Here is a 17,619-nt window from a genome sequence, read left to right on the forward strand (position 1 = left end):
ATCACCCACAGATGGCCATTATTTATTTGAAAAAGACTGTAGAGTTTGTATTTGCATTTATTCTGTCTTCAATTTATGTATGTTTTACAGTTTACCTAATGTCAGTATGTGAATCTAATTTATACACAGATATGCATGTGTTGGCAATGTGTGCTCAAAAGTTATTTTTACAGATTATATCAAGATTGAAGTGCAGTATAGTGTCACATGCCTACAATCCCATCTCTAGGGAAGCTGAACCAGTAGGTTCTTGAGTTTGGGGCCAGTCTGGGCTATTCACACCTAGTTCCAAGGCAGTCTAGGCTTTGTAATGAGGTCTCAGAAAACTAAGGGCTGGAGTTATAGCTCAGTTTTAAGAGTGTTTGCCTACCCTGTGCAAGCCCCTCAGCTCAGTGGTCCCTAGCACTACACATACTAACAGTAATAAAAATGATAATAAGAATGTAATATTAGTCATCTTGTGTGGTCTCCCTTGTGAAGGACTGTGATGAAATTTCCAGAGATTGGCCTTCTTTGATTCCATGTAACCTTGTTCATTTTTTGCCTAGTGATGTAGTCTTTGATCTGGCTAGGAGCCACAGGTCAGGCTTTGAGGAGGCTTGTGACTTCAAGATACCACTCTTGCTTCCCTGTCCTCCTGGGATTTGGACATAAGTCATCTGGACTCTGTGTCTGTATTCTCTTATAAACTCTCCTTGCCAAATTCTGTAGCCTCTTGCTAACAGTGAGCTCTCTGTACTTGGTGTTGCTTTCTTCCTCACTCTGATCCAGGGATTTTTTTCCCCCCATTTCCTCTTTTGGAATGAGAATGCAGAACAAGCCTTAACTTCTAGGTATTTGAATCTTAGGAACAAGAGGTCCTGCTAGCTTCACTGGACTGTTGTTTGTGAATCTTGTTGGAATTTATGCTGCCTGAGATACACTTAATATATATGCTACAACTTGTTATGGATTATTTTGTTCAGATTACAGTGACTGTGGGTGGATGACACTGTGTTGCCAATTCCTACCTAGATAGGGCTGCTGCCTAGGTAACAGAATCATATGTAGAGCAAAAACCAAACAAACAAAAACTGTCTTGAGGTTTGGAGTGATACACTGAGGCCATTATCTCTCCTCCCTGTGGTTAAGCTACGTAGGGGCTAGTCAGAGTCCATCTGCATTGGAGTATAGCGACCTCCTTAGAGACTCTATGCCTTAATGCCATGTTTAGAGCAGTGGTTGGGGTACAATTTTGTCTCCCAGAGGACATTCAGCCATACATGGAAACATCTTCGATTGTCACAACTGGCAGCATGCAACTGACATCTGGTGGATAGATGTTAGAGATGTTAAGCCTGCAATAATGCATAAGAAAAGCCATAACAGACATGCTTTCCATCCCAAGTATCACTGGTGTAGAGGCTAAGAACCCTGGGCTAAACTGACTGCTGCCTGGGAGGGGTACTGATAAAGGAGTTCCTTTGTGCCAGGAGTTGTTTGTCTGTATATGCCAGCACTTGTAGTAAGACAGCCTCCTAATAGACAAAAGGCCCTTGAAGCACCGCTGGCCTCAGGCCTTTCTAGAAACAAAAATAGTGGCCTTCTTTCCTCTCCCCACCAGGGAGAAAGGCCACTTTGTGCAGGGTTAGGCTGAGCTCCAGTGGCAGCAGTGATAGTGTGTTGTTTTCTGCACTTTACAGGCTAGCACTTGTCTGTCTGCTTCATGTAGGTGTATCACTCTTCTCTGCCTTCATTACCTGACTCTCCGGACCATAGTCAAAGACCACATTTATAATGTGGGAGGACATATTTTCATTGTTATCAATAAGCTAGTGCCATCTACTTTCCTCCAAACTTCTTTAACCCCAATTTGATTATTCCTCTTTTCCCAAGCCCTATAACTTGAAAGTATCTCTTGGAAACTAATTTTTCTCTTTTTATCTAATGCATTGTTGTTTGGGAACACACCCTTTGCCTACTTCTGGTGTTTTGTCTTGTAGGATGTAGTCACAGAGCACACTACACTTGTTTCATTCCTCCTTCTTCACACCTTTCCCTTTTTATCTCTTATGTCTCTGGATATAGCTGCCTCCATAACCACTTACCACTCAGCATACATGCATCTTGTGGAGGACCTTGAGGTTAGAACATTTTTGCCTTCAATTTTTTTTCATATAAGATGCTTCTGAATCATATGAGAATATGAGAGTGACAGAATAACCTCAGATATGAAGTGTGCTCTACCAGATTTATACATATTCTTTTTAGAAAGAGAGTCTATTTAGCCCAGGCTGGCCTCTCAGCCTTCCAAGAGCTGGGATTACAGGCATGTGCTATCAACAGCCAATTTCCTTTTTTGGGTGTTACTTGAAATTGTACTCCTCTTTTCTTTGCCTGTACTTGGGCTTGAATTCAGCCCCGAACACTGTCCCGGAGCTTCTTTAGCTCAAGGCTAGCACTCTACCACTTGAGCCACAGTGCCACTTTCTACTTTTTCTTTTTCTTTTGGCCAGTCTTGGGGCTTACAGTCAGGGCCTGAGCACTGTCCCTGGCTTCTTTTTGCTCAAGGTTAGTACTCTTACTACTTGGGCCACAGCACCACTTCTGGCCGTTTTCTATATATGTGGTGCTGGGGAATTGAACCCAGGGCTTCATGTATACAAGGCAAGCACTCTTGCCACTAGGCCATATTCCCAGCCCATTTTCCACTTTTTCTGTTCATTTGGTACTGAGGAATCGAACCCAGGGCTTCATGCATGCTAGGCAAGCACTCTACCATAAAGCCACATTCCCAGCCCCATTGAATTTGAACTCTTAAGCTTCACAGTGCTCATTAGGCAGGCATTGTACTGCTGAGCCACGCCCCACGCCTTCAGGCCCCTCCAACTTACTCCTCCACCTCTTTCTTTCTCTTTCTTTCTTTCTTTCTTTCTTTCTTTCTTTCTTTCTTTCTTTCTTTCTTTCTTTCTTTCTTTCTTTCTTTCTTTCTTTTCTTTCTTTCTTTCCTTCTCCTCCTCCTCCTCCTCCTCTTTTTTTTTTTTTTTTTGCCAATCCTGGGCTTGAACTTAGGGCCTGGGCACTGTCCCTGGGCCCCTTTGTGCTTAAGGCTAGTACTCTACCACTTGAGTCACAGTACCACTTCAGCTTTTTCTGTTTCTGTGGTACTGAGGAATCGAACCCAGGGCTTCATGCTTGCTAGGCAAGTACTTTACCAGTAACCACATTCCCAGCCCCTGCACTAGTTCTTTTTGAGAGTCTTACTTCCTGCATAAGGTTGTTAGTAGACCGTGATCCTATTTTACACTTCCCACTGTAGTTGGGATGACAGGTGTGTACCACGACTGGGTTAGATGGGGGTCTCATAAACTTTTCTTCCCAGGTTGGCCTTGTACTGCAATCTCTTGATCTCAGCTCCCCAAGTAGCTAAGATTATAGTCTTGAACTACTTCATTCAGCTTCTTTGATGCCACTCTGTATGAGCTTTTATTTTAGAAACAGTGGCTGAGCAAAAATGAATAGGACAAAATCCATAACTTAAGTGTTTACTGACTGATAAAGGGATGTTAGACAACATTCTTATGAAAGATAGTTTTGTATATGAATCCTAAGGAAGTAGGGGATGAATCTCACCATATCATTCTCCTCAAAACTGTTTTGGCTTCTTTCTAGCCACAGTGCTTTTTAAATGTGAGAAGTGTACATATTTCTTTAGGAAAAAAAATTATTTTGGATCTGCAGTTCTGACTTAAATTTTTTTTACCGTGTTATTTAAAAGCATGTTATATGCAAACATGTATAGAGGTTTAAGGTGATATATAAAGTTTTTACTTAAATATAAGGGAAATCAGATTCATAATTTAAATGTAAGTAAAGTTCAAATCCAATTACATGGTAACTTTTTGCTGAAATTCAGTTGCTCTCATGTCTGTATTACTGGGTGCCATCTGATGACTCATTCCTCCCACTGTTTTTCACTATTTCAGCTTCTGCAAACTGTGATTTGTATAATACATCATGATCTCATTTGACCCCCACTTGGCTTGAACATATTCCTTGTGTAGTAAGTCCACTTCCATCCCTTAATGACCAGTTGCCTTTTAACAGAGTATAGTCTTCTGTTTGCTTTCTATGGAGCTGAATACCAAAAGGTATAAAAATTATTTCCAGAGGCTGGGAAGGTGGCTTAGTGGTAGAGTGCTTGCCTGGCATGCATGAAGCCCTGGGTTCGATTCCTCAGCACCACATAAACAGAAAAAGCCGGAAGTGGCACTGTGGCTCAAGTGATGGAGTGCTAGCCTTGAGCAAAAGCAGCTCAGGGACAGTGCCCAGGTCCTGAGTTTAAACCCTAGGACTGGTAAAAAAAATTACTTCAAAGGGATATTTTTATGGTTATCTATCAAAAAATCACAACATTGTAATCATTGAGGGATGATTAACCATAGTGCTCCAAGTATTAGTGATGATGTGATTTGCCATGTTTTGAAGGATCAGTCAATAATTAGTTCAGTTAGAATTGGCTTCTTTTATGACAGAAAATCCTCTCACTCTGTTGTAAGCAAAAGAGGAAATTTACTGTACAAAACTGAAATATCTATGAATAGGGATGTTTGCAGGCTTGTTCTGACTCAGGACCTACATGATGCCATCTGGACTCATCTATGCTTGTCTTTGCCTCTGAAGTAAGGCTGCCAGCAGCCTTAGGGAGGAGAGGTAGATGGGTTGATTGTTACCATAATGATGTAGAACATGACTATGGAGCCAGTTTGTCTGAGATCAAATCTTGGCTTTATCCATTTCTAGCTGGGTGACTTTTGCAAAGTTATGTAATCTTTCTGTGCCTCAGTTTCATCATCTTCAAAATGAGGGTAAAGTGGTATCTATTTCATATTGTGTTGGTGAAGATAAGTGATTTAGTACATCTGAGATGCTCAGAACAGTACTATCATATATTTATGTGATAGCTTCTCTTGATTTCATTAACATGATAGCTCAGGACTGTCATATACCAGTATAGTGGAGGAGCAAGTCTGCTCTGCTGTGGGTCAGGAAAAATCATGAAATTAATTTTCTTTAGATTCAGATTGGGTTATATGCTCATTTCTGAATCAAGCATTGTAGGCAGCAAGATGGACTGAACCTGAGTTATATGCTCTACTTCCATGGTTGATTTAGCTTTCCCTGAACATGCTAACTGAGAACAGGAAGTGAATGGTTCGCCTAATAACTTTAGAGTACTGCTGCCATTGTAAGGGGAAGGGTATATGCTTGGTGGTACAAATGACTCTTGTCCGTCATAGTGTTATCAAGTAGATTATAAGTAGGTGGTCATGTTATATTCTGACATTCTCTCTGGGGATGTGGTAGTTTTAGGTGGGTTATATTTTTCAGTGGGAAACATTTGGATTGTAATTATAAAAATATATTTGTATAAAATATTAGTTTTTTTTTTTTTTGCCAGTCCTGGGCCTTGGACTCAGGGCCTGAGCACTGTCCCTGGCTTCTTTTTGCTCAAGGCTAGCACTCTGCCACTTGAGTCACAGCGCCACTTCTGGCTATTTTCTGTATATGTGGTGCTGGGGAATCGAACCCAGGGCTTCAAGAATACAAGGCAAGCGCTCTTGCCACTAGGCCATATCCCCAGCAAAATATTAGTTTTGATATATGGGTTCTTTTGTATTAAACTACTTCAAGTTGAGTGCTTACTTAAATAGCCTGTATACTAAAATTGGAATGATCCAGAGAATCATGACTACTGATCAAGAATGACATGCAAATTCATGAAGCATTCCACATTTTTAATAACCCTAAATTTGAGATTGATAACATTTTAAAATTAAGTAGTTATACAAAGGAGTTTAAGTTCTAGAAGTCAGGCTATGAGTACAATGCCCCTTGATCCATGTCATGCCTTCCATTGTTCCTCTCCTGTCTTTCCCCATCCTGTCCCTACTCTCAAGTTACATAGTTTAATTTTTACATAATGTACGTTGAATATACAGACTGTATTTTCTCATCCTTCCTCCCTCATTTGTGTACCTCTCAAAGTTCTCTCCTCCAACCCAGAATATGTTACAGCTTTCTGATATTCATTTTGTTAAACTGTTAGTTGTTCAGTAGAACAACTAACAACACCATTGGACTCTACCTCTAAGTATATGATCCTTTAGTGAATTTGTGTGTATATGTATATAGCGTATATGATATGTTTATATTTTATTTTACTTTTTTTTTGCCAGTCCTGGGTCTTGGGCTCAGGGCCTGAGCACTGTCCCTGGCTTCTTTTTGCTCAAGGCTAGCACCCTGCCACTTGAGCCACAGTGCCACTTCCGGCTTTTTCTGTGTATGTGGTGCTGAGGAATCAAACCCAGGGCTTCATATCTATGAGGCGAGCACTTTACCACTAGGCCATATTCCCAGCCCCTATGTTTATATTTTAGACCTAGGTTCCACATGGGAGAGAAAACATGTATTGTTTGTCTCTCTGAGCCAGGCTTTCTTAACATAATTTTTCTAGGTCCATCCATTTCCCTGAAAATGACATAATATTCTTTCTGATCGACGAGTAAAATTCCATTGTATATATGTATCACATTTTCTTGATCCACTCATCCATTCTAGGGCATCTTGGATATTGAGAATAATGCAGCAATGAACGTGAATGTACAAGTGTCTTTACTCTATCCTGATTTGTAATATTTTGGATAGATGCCCGAGAGTGATAGAGCTGGATTATAGTGTAGTTCTGTTTAGATTTTGATTATTAAAAATTTATATGAGGCTGGGGATATAGCCTAGTGGCAAGAGTGCCTGCCTCATATACACGAGGCCCTAGGTTCGATTCCCCAGCACCACATATACAGAAAACGGCCAGAAGCGGCGCTGTGGCTCAAGTGGCAGAGTGCTAGCCTTGAGCGGGAAGAAGCCAGGGACAGTGCTCAGGCCCTGAGTCCAAGGCCCAGGACTGGCCAAAAAAAAAATAAATAAATAATAATTTATATGAAATCATGTTCTAAAATTCAGGCAAATACTTTTTATTATAACTATTCTACATGAGCACAATCGAAAACTCAAATGCAAATTGCCCACCAAAATTGAGAGCCTGTACCTTATATATTTATATAATCCAACTCTACTCTTGGTTTTGACTTGTAGGTTATTTTCAAAATAAGGATATATAGTTGAGACATTCTCATAGTAAATTATCTGTATCAGTGTTATCCAACAGAACTTTCCAATAATAATGAAGCTATTGTATGATTGGTATTGTCCAATGTGGTAGCCGCTAGCCACTTCTAGCTACTGTGAACTTGAAGCCCTTAGAGCCATGGAGGAACTGAATTTTTAATTTAATCTATTTTTCATAAAGTCACATTTAAAGAGCCACTTGTGACTGCTACTTCTTTGGCAGTGCAGCTCTGTCCAGCAACATTAGATAAAAGAATAACTATAAACTGCCCAAAGGCTTTATACCAAGTTCACAATGGATGTGAGGCATGGTGAGTTCTGTACCTTCTGGCCCAAAAAGGGGGTGAATCTCACTTAATTGGCCAGAGCAACCTGAGGCAGGCTTATTTCAGGACAATCCCAGTAGCCGTGTTAGCACGGCAGGCAAGACCTTTCATGACATGTCTTCAACTTTCTCCTGTCATTGAATTCCATATTCTAGGCAAATCCAACTTCACATCTTTTCTTTTCACTTTCATTCTAATAGCAAGTACCAATTTCTCTCACACTTATGAAGTATTGCACACTTCCATAAGTTCCTTCACATACCGATAGGCTCTTCCTATCTTTTATGTTGCAGTTCAACATCTTTCCTGAGGTTGCCTCCAAACTGCTGGGTAATTATTCTCTTTCTCTTCATTGCTCTATGCATATTTCTTTATCCAGTTTTTTTTTTTTTTTTTTGGCCAGTCCTTGGCTTGAACTCAGGGCCTGAGCACTGTCCCTGGCTTCCTTTTGCTCAAGGCTAGCACTCTGCCACTTGAGCCACAGCGCCACTTCTGGCCATTTTCTTTCTTTTTTTTTTTTTTTTTTTGGCCAGTCCTGGGCCTTGGACTCAGGGCCTGAGCACTGTCCCTGGCTTCTTCCCGCTCAAGGCTAGCACTCTGCCACTTGAGCCACAGCGCCGCTTCTGGCCGTTTTCTGTATATGTGGTGCTGGGGAATCGAACCTAGGGCCTCGTGTATCCAAGGCAGGCACTCTTGCCACTAGGCTATATCCCCAGCCCTCTGGCCATTTTCTGTATATGTGGTGCTGGGGAATTGAACCCAGGGCCTCATGTATATGAGGCAAGCACTCTTGCCACTAGGTCATATCCCCAGCCCCCTTTATCCAGTTTTTTAAATTTCATGCTTCACTGATATTATTTAGTTTTGATCTTTTCTAATTAATTTCTTGTGTGCTTGGTGTTAAGTGGGCATTTTTATATATGCTTTATGAATAGTTTTCAATCCTGGTCACATTTATGATTAAAAATATTTCAAGATCAATCTTATTGCAATACCACAAGTAGATAGACCTGTTTAAAATGCAGTTTAATGAGTCTTGTGGATGTTGTAATTTGAATGACCATCACTGTACTGAATTATCCCAAAATACTTTCAGGGTCATAATTAGCTTCACACAGCCAATAACCTATACTTTAGATTTGTCATTTTAGGATTTCATATAAGCAGACTTTTACAGTGTATACTCTTTTCATACTGAGGATGTTATGGGTAAGAAATATGTAAAAGACACAAAGTGGTAAATTTTAAAATCAGTTTGACCATAACAATAAGTGTAAGTAGTTCCTGATCGTTTGGAGTCATGGTGTGCTTGTCTCTTTTCACAGTGTACAATTGGACCGTGGATGAGGTGGTGCAATGGCTGATCACATACGTGGAGCTGCCTCAGTATGAGGAGACCTTCCGGAAGCTGCAGCTCAGTGGTCATGCCATGCCAAGGTTAGGAGGGGGGCTGGATTTTACTGAAGATGGGGGGAGTGGGGTGAGATGGGTATGCCTCCAGGTTGTCCTGTCTGGTTAAGTGAGGTTTTACCTGTGGTGGGATAGTCTGCAGGCATCTCCCCTTCACACGTCTGTTGTGTGCTTTTATAAAGCACAATGAGCACTTGGCATTCGTTCTCTCATTTAACATTTCTATCAGCCCCGAAAGTTGTTCCAGAGCTTCCACTGATTGAATGCTTAGTACATGCCAGAGTACAGTCTACGCAACACTTTATATATAGCATCTCATTTAATTCTTACATCAGTCCTGAAGGTGGGTATCATTGTATGTAGATGATGAAATTGGTTAGATAACTTTTCCAATAAAAGTTCATAACATGGCTAGTTAGGGGTTAAACTGTGGTATGAATTTAGATGTGTAATGGATTCAATAGATTCAGTTTGCATTATTTGTTTCTTCAGCAGCAACAGTAGCAGCAGCAGCTGTTGTTGTTCTTCTTCTCCTCTTCTTCTTTTATTCTTTTCCCTCCCTCCCTCCCTCCCTCCCTCCCTCCCTCCCTCCCTCCCTCCCTCCCTCCCTCCCTCCCTCCCTCCCTCCCTCCTTCCCTCCCTCCCTTCCTCCTTCCCTCCCTCCCTCCTTCCCTCCCTCCCTCCTTCCCTCCTTTATTCTCTTCTTTCCTTCTTCCTTCTTCTTGTCTTAGGGCTTTTTTAGCCTCTCCTGTGCTATCCAAATACCCTAATGAAAATGGTACAGAAGTCACGCTGAGGCCCATTATTTCACTCATCTCTGGAATGACCTGTGTAACACATATGTCATAACTCCTTGCCTACTTTCTAGGACCGTTCAATAGGGTTTGGACTACGAGTGGAGAGGGTTGGAGTGCTGCTTAGACTTGTTGTTATGTCAAATTAGCATCAAATGTCATTCAGTCCTTAATCTATTTACTGATTCACTCAGCAAGCATGTACTAGGTACCCATTCTACACTAAGCACTTGTGCTGGATCCTGGGTCCTGGGGATAGATGACAATTTTCCTTGGCCCTCACAAGTTTTACCATCTGTTAAGTTCTCATTATGTATTACCATGTAGAGGCATCTAGTTTTGAGCTTCAGCAAAGAAAAAGGGGAAAGTGGAAGTCATTGGAATGCCTGTACACTGCCGACTGCAGCCACTGAGCTACCCAGAGCTGCTGTCCACGCCTACCTGACTAAGCTGGCTGTCCTCCCTTCTGCTACCTACGGCCTCCTCTTCACAGCCTTGTCCTACTCTGGAGAGAGTAATAATCCCAGTGCTTCTACCTCTGTGTGGAGAGTGCTTTCCTACCAGTTTTGGGAGGAAGGAATTACTATTTTGTCTTTTGAGTGTGCAAATTGAACTCCATTAAGTCTTTTCATTTTATTTTTTGCCAGTCCTGGGGCTTGGACTCCAGGCCTGAGCACTGTCCCTGAGCTTCTTTTGCTCAAAGCTAGGGCTCTATCACTTGAGCCACAGCACTACTTCTGGCCTTTTCTGTTTATGTGGTGCTGAGGAATCGAACCCAGGGCATCATGCATGCAAGGTGAGCATTCTACTGCTAAGCCATATACCCAGCCCCCATTAAGTCTCATTTATCCAAGATGGTAGGTGGCAGAGCTAGCATTTGAACCAAAGTCTGCCTAGTTCTAAGTGCCCCTCCTTTTTTTTCCCCCACTTCTCTTTCCTCATGTATCATGTAATTGAAAATAGGCCTCCTTGTTGTATTCAATTTAGTTCTTTTTAAAAAAAGTTCACACATACACGTATGATACGCCATGCTCCTGGAAACTTGAAGACAAAGAGACTGTTAGACCTGGCCCCTCCCTAGAGGAAGTGTGTATTCATCAGAAGAGACAATGAAATTAATAAATGACTATAAAACTTCAGGATGTAGGCTTTTCTCTTGTTACTCATGGATATAGCAGTATTGCCTTGTGGATTCTTGGGCAATTTAATTAAAAGTAATGGTTATGACTTGTGTTAAAACTGCAAAGCACAGGCTAAAAAGTCACGAATTCACCTGGCTTTTCTGAAGCTAGGATTAGAGCTAAGAGCAGGTCCAGCCAGGCTGAGTTAGAGGAGTGGAAAATAGCAAGCTGTGGCACCTCAGTGACAGCAGGAAGTATGGAGTCCCTTTCTATGCACAAGGAGGAGAAAGGGTGGTTCTGGGCCCACAGTTAGGTAGGATGGTATGACAGGAAGAATACAGCAGGTTGGAGTTTATTCTCAGCTTTTATTGCTTGCTTATATGTGACTTTGTGCAAGGTACTCAACTCTCAGTCTCAGTTTCTTATCTACAGGATGGAGCTAATAATAGTACTGCTTTCATTTCTTTTTCTTCTTTTTTTCTGTACTGGGGCTTGAACCTTGCTCAGCTTGTTTACTAGCCTACTACTCCACCACTGGAGCCATGCCTCCACTTCTACTTTTTTTTTTGCCAGTCCTGGGGCTTGAACTCAGAGCCTGAGCACTGTCCTTGGCTTCTTTTTGCTCAAGGCTAGCACTCTGCCCCTTGAGCCACAATGCCACTTCTGGCCATTTTCTGTATATGTTGTGCTGGGGAATTGAACCCAGGGCTTCATGTATACAAGACAAGCACTCTTGCCACTAGGCCATATCCCCAGCCCCCACCTCTACTTTTTGCTGGTTAATTTTGAGATGGTATCTTGCAGATGTCAAGATTTCTTCCCAGGCTGCGCTTAAACCAGATCTCAGCTTCCTGAGTAGCTAGAATTACAGGTTTCAACTGTGGTGCCAGGAGATAGCTACTTTCTTAAGGTTATTGTGAGGACCAAATGTAGTTTTTTTTTAAATGTAAAATGTCAGAACAATATCCATTACACAGTAGTTGCTTAGTAAATGCTAGTTCCTTTCTCTTTTCTCTCATTGTATAGACACAGTGTTCCACTTCATACATATCTTTGAGAAATAGATTGCAGTCAATATTGAAATGTTCTATTTTTGGTCAGACAAAAATCCATCACACTTTGCAGAAGTGATGTAAAGAGTAAAGAGAAGCCCAAAGAACTTCCAGGATTGTAGGAAGCATCTAATTTTACATACATTTACATAGAAGGAAGCTGAGGTCGTAGGAGAGAGACCCAACAGCTTATCAGACAAGTGAGTCACTAGTAGTGTGGGGATCAGAAGCCAGCTCTCTTGCATGCTTCCTAATTAATCACACTGCTTCACTGTCCCTCTTGGTGGTGGGCTTGATGGCTTTCTAAGACCAGGAAAGGAAATAGCTGTTCCTACATGCTTAGACAGGACTGTAAACCAAACACTGTGATGTGAGCTTTTCTTCTAGCGGGAAAATAAAGCTATGAATCAGAAAAGAGCACCAATCTAACAGTAGTATTCAAGGTTCCTTTATATGTCTCAGACAGATGTTTTTCAACCTTTCATATCTTATACTCCTTTTCTCCTGTACCCATTGTGTTCCAGCAGTAGAGAAACAAAGTCCAATTTTTCTAGGTCATTTTCTTGTTGACACACTCTGACATATTAAAGTTATCATTGACATTGTGGTTAAAGGTCAGAAAAAATTACAGTAATTTTTTGGGACTAAATTACATTGTAATGACTCAGAGACTAGCTCATTTTTTGTCATCAGCAGGTTGATATAGGATGACAGTGTGTTAGAATTAGGCAGTTCAGAAATCCCATGTAGGGGCTGGCCTAGTGGCAAGAGTGCACGCCTCATATACATGAAGCCCTGGGTTCAATTCCCCAGCACCACATACATAGAAAACGGCCAGAAGTGGCGCTGTGGCTCAAGTGGCAGAGTGCTAGCCTTGAGCAAAAGAGAAACCAAGGACAGTGCTCAGGCCCTGAGTCCAAGGCCCAAGATTGGCAAAAAACCAAAACAAAACAGAAATCCCATGTATTGCTGGGCCAAATGTCATGAGATTTTAGTCTGGACTGGACAAGAGAATGTTTTTATTACACGTAATGAAACACGGTGACATATATAGAGGATAGTTCCTGCAAGTGGAAGAATAGGAGAAATTTTAGTTAAGCATGGGAATTGTCATCAGTGAGTAGTCCGTAGGAGGAATAGTGGTTATGAAATGGTGGGCATCAGGAGAAAGAAAATGCAGATTCTTGGTATTGTTTTGTGTCCCTCAATACTGCTTGTTTAGACGTTATTGATAAAGACTCTGTGTTCTAGCATTTAAAGGGGAACAGCCACTAAGAGCTAAAATTGTTCCTTAGGAGGTGCATGATCTTACTTAGGTCCTCTTGCCTTTGCTGTCAGGGTCCTAACCCCCCACTCTGTCTCAACAGGCTAGCTGTAACCAACACCACCATGACAGGGACTGTGCTGAAGATGACAGATAGGAGCCATCGGCAGAAGCTGCAGTTGAAGGCCCTGGACACAGTGCTGTTTGGACCTCCTCTTCGTGAGTCCCATGTAGAGAAAGCCTACTGCAGTGCCAGGGGACACAAAGCTGTTCAAGTGGGCTGAAGCTGGGTCTCATAGGCACATCTGCAGGAGAACACCTTCACTGTATCTACTGGTACTGAGACAGAAAACAGTCTCATATTTTAGTTCAGCCAAATAACAACTTTTAATCCTGTGACTTATTAAATATTTTAAGGGAATAGCTACTTTGTGCACATACTGTGCTGGATATTGTAGGAAGACCTAGCTGAATCATGTTCTACCCTAAAGGGGAAAAAAATGAACATTCCATCTAGGGTTATATCTCAGTGGTGGAGCACTTGCCTAGCATGCACAAGCCCTGGGTTCTATCCCCAGCACCACAAAGACAAAATGAGTATCACGGGGCTGAAGATATTGTTCAGTGGTAGAGTGCTTGCTTGAGGCTCTGGGTTCAATTCCTAGCACTGCCCCTCTCCTCCCTCCCAGAAGTGTTCTAGACAGGTATTCAGTGCTTCTGAGGCCCAGAGGAGAGGCAGAGTTTTATTCTATGTTGCTTTATTCCATGGAAAAATAGGCCATTTTAGATGGAGGAAACCTGAGCAAGAATACAAAGGCTAAAAAATATGAAAAGTATGCTTAGGTATATCAAGTAACCCTAAGGGACTGATGCTGCTCACCTGTTACCTGCCCTCACAGTGCACAGAGTGAGGGACTACCTGTTGAATGTTTTTGTGCTAGTGGGTTACAAAGGAAGACTTAGTGGGCTTTGGCTGAAGCAATAGAGACCCACTCAGGCCTAAGGGAAAATGTGATCTCTTCAGCCAAGGGCTAGTGGAGAAAAGTAAGTTCAGTTCATTCTCTGGAGATCTGAGTGGAAGGAGTAGCCAGTCTGGCTAGCTTTTATTTATTGTCAGTGAACCAAGGGGAAACAAAGGAAGTAAAATTTGTTAGGAAATTAGTTTTGAGACCATATAGTTCTTAGGGCCAACTCTACCCTTTTGGGGGATGCTGGCATTAGTTAAGGATGCCAGTGGTCAAATGCTATAGAGACATGGCCTGGTCCAGAGAAGCAGCTGGCTTACAGGCAGTGTATTTCTTTTCCTGTATGTGTGGCTTCATAAGTAAATGCCTAAGCTAATGTGTCAATACAGGTGGGTCTAAACTTTTTTTGTTTTATTTTTTGCCAGTTCTGGGGCTTGAACTCAGGGCCTGAGCACTGTCCCTGGCTTCTTTTTGCTCAAGGCTAGCACTCTACCACTTGAGCCACAGCGCCACTTCCAGCTTTTTCTATGTATGTGGTGCTGAGGAATCGAACCTAGGGCTTCATGTATACTAGATGAGAACTTTTACCACTAGACCATATTCCCAGCCCCTAAACCTTTTTTTTAAAGGTATAGAATAGAGTAACTTAGAAGATTTTCCACCTTCTTTGTTGCCTTTAGGGGATGCTAGGATTTGTTTAGTCTACCATTCATTTTTAAGTAAAAAACACAATGAACAGCTCTATGTTTTATGTGAGGCTGCACTCTGTACTGAGTAATGACCTGTCATGCATTCACTAATGTTTACTGGGCACCTACTATGTACCAGTATAAACAACAGAATAGAGTCTCTGATCTCAATTAGTGTCATCTGAGCAGAGATAGACATGTCAATAAATACAATAAATAGTCAACAACTATAGTAAATGTTGTAGCTACTCTGTAAGTCTTCAGAGATCAGTTGGGGATACAAAGTAGAGGTTAATTTCCTGTTGGAGTCTAGGAACTTTTTGGGGAGGGAGAGGTGTGGAGCTGGGGCTATGCCTCTGTGTACTTTGTATTTTTTTTAAAGAGGTAGTGGCAATTGAATCCAAGTCTTTACATTTGCTAGTCAATCACTTGAGCTATGTCCTCAATCTCTCCAGGAAGCTTTCTGGAGAAAATACTTCTAAAGTTGAGTTGCAAGATGGAAAGTAGCCTTTGAGAAGCTTATATGCCTTTGTACACACACCAGGAAGAACGTTTATATCACAAGAATTGTACCCAGTGAAGGCTAGAGTACTTTTGCAGACTCCTCTGTTATCCCCAAGAAGGGGAGGCCTTGGAAATCTGAAAGTCTTTCTTGGTCTTTTAAGATGTATTATCAGAGTAGGATTTACCACATCTGAAAGAGTGCACAGTGGTACACACTTTTATTCCAGCACTAGGGAAGCCAAGGTAGCAAGATCACCACTAGTTTAAGAACAGCCAGGCTATACAGTGAGAGCATGTCTTTAAAAAGAAAGAACAAAAGAAAAGAAACAAAACTGTTAAGCAAGAATTCTATCTGTAAAGTTCATCTAACGTGGGAAACAGAATCCTAGCTCTATTCACTGGATCCAGAGGAATCACAGTAAGTGGGAGGAGCCCTAGTGGAGCAGGTTAGACTGGTATTTTTCTCTTAGATCCATTTCATATAGTCTGTGTACTGTGCGTGGTCTAACCTGCATATCTAAGATATATGGAACAGAGGTTCCAAAAGCTAAGAATATATTCCACACTAGCTGGGAGAGCTGTAATATCTGAAATGATCATAATAATAACAGTGATGATAACAATAACAACAACAATAATAATAAAATGTTGGTGAAGATATGAAATCTCTGATCCTTCTTCATACATTGTTGGTCAGGGTGTGAAATGATTCAGATATTGTGAAAAACAATCTTGTGGTTCTTGAAAACTCAAACACAAGAGTTACCACAACCTAGCAATTGCATATCTAAGTATATATCCAATGCATTGAAACAGGTACTCAAGTAAGTTCATGTACACATGTTCATACCAGTGTGAGACACCACAAGAAGTAGGGGGTACCCGGCATTGGTGGCTCAGCCCTGTAATCCTACCTACTCTGGAGTCTGTGATCTGATGGTCATTGTTTGAAGCTAGCCAGGACAGGAAAGTCTCTGAGACTCTTATCTCTTATCTTCAGTCAAAAGCTGGAAGTGGAACTGTGGCTCAGGTTGGTTGGCTTGAGTGCCAGCCTTGAGTGAAAAAGCTAAGGAACTAAGAGACAGTGCTCAGGCCTTTTGTGCCCTAGTACTGGCACAAAAACGAAACAATACCTTGTGCTTAGAATGGCCTCACAGTTCAGTATGTTCAGCTCCTACATAACCTTAGCCACATAGCCAGATCTCTTATTCTAGTAACATTGATTTGCACCAGCCATCTCCTTTTGCCTTCCCATTGCTTTCTTTATAGGATTGAAGTCACTCTGTCTGGGCACATGGGCTCATCCCAGCTCAGAGATGGCTGAGATGTATTAAACAGGCACTCTTCATTGTGTCTTAGGGAAGTGTGAGTTAATAAATCTCTGGTGCTAACCAGGCCTTGACTAGTGGAGTGATAGACATAAAACTTTCTATGATAGTTTGGGGCAAGAATGTGTTTAAGAAGTGGAAGGCTGTGTCTCTCAGGGGAGACATCATGGAGGTGGAGATGCAGTGAGTCTTCAAGGCCACGTGAGCTGTGGACATCCTGACTCACTATGCCCTCCCTTTTTTGGCAGTGACTCGCCATAGTCACCTCAAGGACTTCATGCTGGTAGTGTCTATTGTTATTGGTGTGGGCGGCTGCTGGTTTGCCTATATCCAGAACCGTTACTCCAAGGAGCACATGAAGAAGATGATGAAGGATTTGGAAGGATTACACCGAGCTGAGCAGAGTCTACATGACCTTCAGGAAAGGTAAGGCCCTGCCCCTTCCCCACAGCTCTGGTGCTGCCAGCTCTTGAGAGCTGCCTATTTCCTTAGATCGCTCAGCCCCTGAAACTATGCTGACATGGCTGCCAGGCTATGCCTTCCTTTTAGAGTTGCCTTGCTTCCTGCTCTCCCAGTTGTCCTGGACAATTATTCCTCTTGAAGAGAAGTTTGTTTCTATCTTTTTCCCTCTGAGCTTCAGAGGGAGAAGTAAGTAGCTGTTTTGAACTTTCCTTGGTTGTATAGCTGCAATTCTATTCCTTTCCCTTTGTTTATCCCATCTAAATGGATATAGTTGCGTGTTTTTTACTGTTTTCCCCCCAAAAACCTCATGAATTTTCTTTTCTATAGACTGTAGGTTTTCCATGTATGGAGTCTAAACCATAAAAAAATATTGACTTACATGAGTTTGGATCATATAAGTCAATATAGTCATACTGTATTGGCTTACATGACTTTGGGTTAGTCCTGTCCTTCCAGCATTTACTTCCTCATTAGTAACATGGGGCTTGAACTAGGAGAACATCACATTTTTCTAGAAGAGCACTCTCATCTCTACTA

At 41.8% G+C, this 17,619-nt stretch overlaps 1 protein-coding gene and 1 non-coding gene across 3 annotated transcripts in view; both read left to right on the top strand.

Moving 5' to 3' along the window:
* Stim1 (stromal interaction molecule 1) overlaps positions 1–17,619 on the top strand; it is a 156,433-nt gene that overhangs the window by 119,039 nt on the left and 19,775 nt on the right. For both annotated transcript variants that reach the window (XM_048360543.1, XM_048360544.1), the window contains exons 4-6: positions 8,819–8,930; positions 13,238–13,353; positions 16,869–17,046. In XM_048360543.1, coding sequence (XP_048216500.1) covers positions 8,819–8,930; positions 13,238–13,353; positions 16,869–17,046 — 406 coding nt within the window. The remainder of the gene's footprint in view (positions 1–8,818; positions 8,931–13,237; positions 13,354–16,868; positions 17,047–17,619) is intronic.
* On the top strand, positions 5,678–5,779 carry LOC125362766. The gene has a single exon (XR_007213081.1). It is a non-coding gene; the product is annotated as a U6 spliceosomal RNA (small nuclear RNA).

Source organism: Perognathus longimembris, chromosome 13 (genome assembly GCF_023159225.1).
Source record: "Perognathus longimembris pacificus isolate PPM17 chromosome 13, ASM2315922v1, whole genome shotgun sequence".
NCBI classification, from domain to species: Eukaryota; Metazoa; Chordata; class Mammalia; order Rodentia; family Heteromyidae; genus Perognathus; species Perognathus longimembris.